At 43.9% G+C, this 7604-nt stretch overlaps 1 protein-coding gene across 1 annotated transcript in view; it reads right to left on the bottom strand.

Moving 5' to 3' along the window:
• Window positions 1-1100: 1100 nt before the first annotated feature.
• Window positions 1101-7604, bottom strand: part of dcst1 (DC-STAMP domain containing 1) — a 39447-nt gene continuing 32943 nt past the window's right edge. The window contains exons 14-16 of the mRNA XM_061718092.1: window positions 6010-6152; window positions 2518-2619; window positions 1101-1196 (exon numbers count right to left, since the gene is read on the bottom strand). Coding sequence (XP_061574076.1) covers window positions 1101-1196; window positions 2518-2619; window positions 6010-6152 — 341 coding nt within the window. The remainder of the gene's footprint in view (window positions 1197-2517; window positions 2620-6009; window positions 6153-7604) is intronic.

Raw genomic sequence — 7604 nt, forward strand, 5'->3', positions numbered from 1 at the left:
CCACAGTGGGCAACACTAAGTACCCCGTCACTCTGCAGGACTGAGGTCCACAAACCTGCACCTGAACCACCAGCAGAACCTGGATCCATGAGACCAACCTGGACCCTGGTCTGTCCAGAACCAGGACCCGTTTAACGCAGCAACAGAACAAGAGAGAGCTTTTCTTCTCTGATAATTGCTACTACTTTCTTCTACCTGTCTGGTCCAGCCCCGAGGGGTCGGTGGACCGAAGAGAATTTTATTTCTGTGAGGGTTTGACCCCAAAGTGGGGGAGTTAAGAGGAAACTGAATCTGGGACTGAATCAGCGGGTGGTTCAGACCAGAGGACGTTCGGGTGAGTAAGACTGTGTTTCCAGCATCAATAACCCTTTTAAAACCCGAATATTGGCAATAACCCGGTTTTGCACGGCCATGTAAACACCAATAACCCCTTTGAATAACCTGGATTTGCTCATATTCCGGTTTTTAAAAACCTGAATATTCCCCTGGGTTACTCCTTTTAAACCTGAATATTGGGTCATGTAAACGCCAAACAGAATATCCCCATCAAACGGAACAAGAATTTGTTTTCTGCTCATGTTCTGTTCACAAGGAATCCTGGTCTTTTGAGTCCAGGAAGTTCTTCTAAACACGGAGAAACCAAGACCAGGAGGAGACTAATCACTTCATAAATGTAATGAAGGATATGAACATTTCTGCATTTGTTTGACGGTAGAAAGTACCGGGATAGAAGATTTACAAGAAGGTGAGAGGAAAGTTGCGCGAAGCAGCTTTTGTTTTGGATTTGGATACAGGAAGAAGAAGCAGAAATGACGGGAATTACGTCATCACGTTCTCCGTGCGTCGCTGGTTTGATCCAGATATTCTGAATGATTAATTAACATGGAAACCGAATATTCCCAATGTTTCAGTAACAGGAATATTAGCAATAACCCAAATTTCGACTGCAGGTAAACGTAGTCAATGAGAGTCAGGAGGAGACGGAGGAGTACGGAGAGAGTTTACTGAGACAAGGGTGGGGGTGGAACTGGACCTGCTGGACCTGGACCTGCAGGACCTGCAGGATCAGGTCTGGGCCGGGCTGCAGCTCCTTCCTCCTCCTAACCACAGGCGTAGCGCGGCTCCTCCGAGTCTGGCGCCCCCTGCTGGTGACGGGGCAGCAGGTGACGCCACCACCTGCTCAGACGCTGGAACACCTGCAGACAGACGGACAGAAGTCTGGACCTGCTGCTCCTTTACTGACTCATTAGTGGGGGCTCAGCTATCCCACCCCGGCCTGGGGGGTCCCCAGTCCTGTAGGCCCTGGGGGGTCCCCAGTCCTGCAGGCCCTGGGGGGTCCCCAGTCCTGCAGGCCCTGGGGGGTCCCCAGTCCTGCAGGCCCAGACCTCCTCCTAACAAACTAGTCAGCTACACTTACTCTTTGTTCTAAGAGTCTAAGTCGTCTCTAAGGGCCAAATCCACAAAGAATAGATTGCGCCCGCAAATAGCGCTTTGAATTGCGCCGCATTTGCCCCGCTTTAAGGTCCTATTCACAAAAGATTTTGCTCTAATGATATGCCGGCGCAAACACGCCCATAAAGTTTTGCACCTGAGTGCAATTTTCCCTTGTCTGAGAAACTTAAACACACACATTCTAGATGTATATGTTTATATGGTGGAATTGTTTGTAATAAAGCAGCCCCTTATGTATGGATGAATCCTGAACTCCGTCCTGTTATTTTTATTTTTAAATCCGAGATAATTCCACAACCCCACTTGATCTGACTGTCTACAGTCATGTCTGACTGTAGATTTCACCCTTAATATCATTCAGTATCACACAGGCTTGAATGATATTGAAGAGAGAGAGAAACAGAGACAGAGAGGGAGTGAGGAGTTTGCGGGCAGTTTAATACACGCTTCCAAAAGACGGTATTTGCTCCACAATTTTTGCGTGTGACAAATAGCGCTGGCCTTTGTGAATTAGACGGTTTTTCCAATGAGGCTTATTTGCATAGAAAGGGGGCAATTTTGCGCCGAATGTATGAATATTACCTAATTTACATGCATGCAAATGGCACCGGCGCACCATGACACTATTTGCTTGGCAGCGCAGTTTGTGGAGCAATTCCCCCTTTGGAATTAGACGCTCTCTTTTTGTCTCATTTGCACCGGTTTAGCGGCCGCAAAAGCCGCGTAATCCTTTTGTGGATTTGGTCCTAAGAGTGAAATACTGCACTGAAATAAAACAGTTAATTCATGATAATTTCTCATCCCCTAATTTTTATACCTATTATTTTATTTATGGATTTCACTGTGATCGGTGATCGGCAGATACTGATTTTAGTGATCGGTTATCGGCTTTTAAATTCCTGACCGGTGCGTCTCTAGTAAACGTTAGACGGTGCTTGGCTGAACGGAGAGCTGCTACTCCGGAGAGAGGAACTCGTGTTTCTCCTGTAAAGTTTAACCCTGAGTCACCAGATGTGTTTGTGTGCGTCTCCACCGTTCTATAATACATCCATGGTCTCCACCCACCGTCCTGGCCCGTCCTCGGCCCACGACCCGCTTCCTGTCGCCCCGAGACACTTTCCTGTGGAGCTGCAGGTTGTAGAGGAACAACACTCTCTTCTTCTCCCTCTGACGGACAGAAAAACACATGATAATCAGTAGAACGTAAGGAATTCACACACTTGGAAACATGAGTGTAACAACAGATACTTCAGCAGGTAAAACAGTGAGAACCACGACCCGGTTCTGGATGAGAGGATGAATGTACAAATAACCTGCCTGATGTTTAAAGTTTGACTTTATCGTTAGATCCATCCATCCATCCATCCATCCATCCATCCATCCATCCATCCATCCATCCATCCATCCATCCATCCATCCATCCATCCATCAAAAGAAGGAAAAAGAAGTTGTGTTCAAGCCATAAAATTCTAAATAAAAAATACATAAACTAACCCCAATAAATTCATAATGATGCTAAAAATAATCATGTAGAAGCTGTTAAATTAAAGATTGGAAGAGGTTTGATTTGCAGACATAATTAACAGGATGTTTTGTGTTGTTTCAGAAGTCAGACAGAGGTTTGATGTCAGCTTTGCAGAGCTGCAGCTCCGGAACAGACAATAAAACAGATACAGTTTCTGATCGAGGTTAAACCCGTTAGAGACGACTCTCAAACTGGAAACTGTCCAGGAAACGTTTCCCGCTGAGTCTGGGACAGGAAATGATTCGCTCTGGTGGCTGGAGGAGAAACAATCAGCCGTGTAAGTTTGTGTAGAGAAGGACAGACGCCCTGTGATGTCATCCAGAGGTTTGAGGGTGGGCGGGGCCTGTGACCTCATCCAGTGGGCGGGGCTAACGGGCCAGTGGGCGTGGCTAACAGAGACGAGGGTCCCGAAAACGATGACGTCGCTGAGCTGCTCACGTGTGAAGGACGGGGGGATGAAGGGAAGTAAAGAAGTAAAGTCCCCTTCATCTTCTGCTGTTCTGCGTGTTTTCATCCCCCTCTCCTCTCGTTTAACACCATCAACTCAGCTGTCATAAAGCTCTTACTATAATCTGCTCTGGGATCAGATTTCCTGCAGCTCAAACACAACAGAGCGTGTGTGTGTGTGTGTGTGTGTGTGTGTGTGTGTGTGTGTGTGTGTGTGTGTGTGTGTGTGTGTGTGTGTGTGTGTGTGTGTGTGTGTGTGTGTGTGTGTGTGTGTGTGTGTGTGTGTGTGTGTGTGTGTGTGCGCGTGTGCGTGTGCGTGTGTGTGAGTGTGTGTGTGTCTCCAGTTAAACATGACTCGGCTGCATCAGCTGGAGCTGACGTCAGCTGGGAGCCGGTTGCCACGGTAACCCTCCAGCTCGGTCGTCAATAAACAACACAGACGGAGTTGAGAAGGAGGAGGGACGAACAGAGATGAAAACAGAGACCACAGAACTAAACAGTTCCTCATGTCGTAACGGAGATGAAAGACATAAAGATCCAGAACTCGTGATGGTCTGAGGGAAAGATGAGGCGCGGTGTAGAGTAGACGGTTACCGCCGGCAACCAGGACATGCTACTAAAGTGAAGTGGTAAAGTGTCTCAGGTTCAAAGTCTGATGTGTTGAGAGTCACGTCTGCGTTTATGAGCTTTTTCCAGATCATTTTACTCTGTTTTCATCACATTTTACAGAATATCTGTTGTTGGAACTGCAGTTACATTTCTGTTATCTTTCTCTTATATTAGGTTATATTATATTATCTATATATATATATATAGATCCAGAACCCTCCCTGGCCCGTCTGGAGCTGTTACAGTTTTATTCTCCTCCAGAACTAATAAACTTACAGCTGCTGAAACTACACCCTTGTTATGGTGGAACAGTTCCTCCAACTGCCCACACCCAAACACACCACTCTGTTTACTAACAAGAGGGATCTAGCAGAGTAAAAACATGGATGGATGGACGTGTGTGTACTTATGCATGTGTGTCTGTGTTTTTATATGTGTGTGTGTGTGTACATATATGTATGTATATATGTATATATATATATATATATATATATATATATATATGTATATATATATATATATATATATATATATATATATATATATATATATATATATATATATATATATATATATATATATATATATAACTCCCCAGGCCAAAGCCAACCCCTGTCACGAAGAAGAAAAATAAAAAATAGCGGTAAGAAAGAAAAGAGAAGAAAATAACAGAAGAGATAACAGAAAATGGAGAAACGTAGCGACAATCTGGAGAAAAGTGGGTGGAAGAAGTTATGATGCAAAACTTCAAGATCATGATTTGAATGAGGCAAAATAACAGGCTTTTTCTTTCAAATATATTGTTATAATCATTTGTTTCAGATGTACTGTAATAACTTTCTGTATAAAAATTTAATTTGGTGTTAAAAAAAAGTCTTTTTTCAAATTTGAGTCTTGAAAATGAGGGGGTCGTCTTACAATCAGGGTCGTCTTATATTTGGGTCAATACGGTATATATATATATTATTTCTTTATTTGGTATGGACATCACAATTACATAGGACAAACCAAATGCACTGTTTGAGTTTTAGCATACATGATAATTTGCAACACTTGTAGTACAGACAATAAAATTAGAGGATGACATAAGATATAAAGCAAAGACAACATTCAAGAGCAGAACCAGACCTGACCTATGCATGTAGGCACTGTTGTTTAGATTTGAGCCATAGTTTGAGTCCTCTGTTGAAAATATCGCCACGCGTTTCTAATTTTAAATTAGTGGGTAAAGAATTCCAGAGTTTTGGACCTTCACAGAAAAGACAGACTCACCAAAAGAGTCTTATACTTTGGGATACGACAATCACCGTTGGTGGAGGCCCGTGTGGTTACTCTACCTAATAACTACTAACAACTACCTAATAACGACTTCAGAGAACAGGAGGGAAACATGATTATGGAAACATTTAAAAAACAAGTTTAAAGGAGCTTGAGGCTCCTTTTAAGAAATGAGACTCTCTAGCGCCACCCTTCACCACGACGGCCGTTGGGGGTACTGCAGCCAACAGTGAAGCCGGCACGGGAGAACGGGGAGAACGTGCATGCAGCGCCATGTGACGTCACATCCACAAAGGACAGATACACTAGAGGAATCATTCTTTTGGGTTTGGAACGCTTCATCTGACATTATTACTAGAAAACTTAAAACGTATACAAATGTTTGTATACGTTAGTATGTAGGCTTGACTTTACCCCATTGATATATATATATATATATATATATATATATGTGTCTGTGTGTACATATACAGTAAGGACCAAGTGTGGAAGTGGAAGTCTGTCCAAACTTTTGGTCTGCACTGTATTTGTGTGTGTGTGAGTGTGTGTGTGTGTGTGTGTGTGTGTGTGTGTGTGTGTGTGTGTGTGTGTGTGTGTGTGTGTGTGTGTGTGTGTATATGTGTGTGTGTGTGTGTGTGTGTGTGTATATGTGTGTGTGTGCATGCGTGTGTGAGTGTGTACATGTGTGTATCTTGTACCTTGGGGTGATAGGAGGCGGTGACGGCTCGTCTCAGGCGGCTGCTGTAAACCTGCAGGAAGCTGAACATCAGCAGCAGCAGGAGACAACACACACAGGTGAGGTAGACGTCAGCAGGGAGGGGGGCGGGGGGGAACCTGCAGGCTGGGGGGGGACAACACACACAGGTGAGGTAGACGTCAGCAGGGAGGGGGGCGGGGGGGAACCTGCAGGCTGGGGGGGGGCAACACACACAGGTGAACATTTAAAGGGGACCTATTATGGCATCTAATACCTATTTTAAACAGGCCTTGAATGTCTTAAAAACAAGCTTTTGATTGTTTTTTTGCTAAATAAATTAGAAATTCAGTCTCTAAACCATGTCTTTATCTTCCCATTCTCTAACCTCATTATCTATGCAGGATTCTGAGTGGGCGGGGCTATGATAATGAGGCTCTGTGCTGATTGGCTGCCTGAATGATGCGATACACCGCTATGAAAAAATGGTGGAAGCTCCGGCCGGTGGAGTTAGTTGTTAGTGGTTTCACATTTTGGTTCCGTAACGACGGGAGCAGAATCTGAACGGTTCGTAGATCCACATCACACTGGACGGATCTGTCAGGACTGGTGTGGTGAGGACCCAGATGCAGGAGAGCGAAGGCAGGAGTTCAACAAAAAAGGGTTTATTCCAAAGAAAAGGCAAGGACCAAAAACCAAAGCGCTGCTTAGCAGGATCAAAAACACACGGAAACAGGGATCAAAAACTGGAGCAAAAACAGGACACATGGAGGGAAGCACAGTACGGAACCACAAGGAGCAGGGGAAAGACAAGACCAGATATACACAGGGGATAATGAGACACAGGTGGAGACAATCAGGGCAGATGGGACATAGGCGGGGCAAAACAGAAACAAACTGGAGGAAAGGTCAACCACTGGACGGCTCGTCCGGGCAGCTGTACAGACACTGCAGAATCTGGTTTCTTTCCTCCATGTCTGAGTTGTCAGCCTGAGGGGAGACCACTTTATATATGTTAAAGCAGGAAAAAACCTGTTTTCAGAATAGGTCCCCTTTAAAGTTTAGTCCCTAAATACAACCCAGTCACAACTCCAGATGTTCCAGACTAACGGAGGCTCATCCTGGTGAAGTGATGAAAACAAACCTGGCAGTTATTAATAATGTCTACTGCAACAATTATTCACCTGAGATGAAAATGTTAAAAAAAAAGCTCATTGGTATCTAAAAAAATAAAAATAAAATAAAACTAAGACCAGAACATAAAATCTGGAGCAAACATTTCAGAACATTGACTTTATGAAGTTTTAGAAAATATTTTGAATAATCAGTTTCACAAAAAAGTGACTTTGTTTCCTAAAAACTGATAAATCTTTCACAAACAGGTTTTATCTTACATGTTTGAGACGCTGATAGTTAAATAAAACCTGATCAACCTTCTTATCTCATTGACTGCGTTTCCATGCATCAATAACCCTTTTCTAACCGGAATATTAGCAATAACCCAGTTTTGCACGGCCATGTAAACACCAATAACCCCTTTGAATAACCGGAATTTGCTCATATTCCGGTTTTTAAAAACCCCAATAAGAGCCCTGGGTT

Source organism: Cololabis saira, chromosome 3, assembly GCF_033807715.1.
Source record: "Cololabis saira isolate AMF1-May2022 chromosome 3, fColSai1.1, whole genome shotgun sequence".
Lineage (NCBI taxonomy): Eukaryota > Metazoa > Chordata > Actinopteri > Beloniformes > Belonidae > Cololabis > Cololabis saira.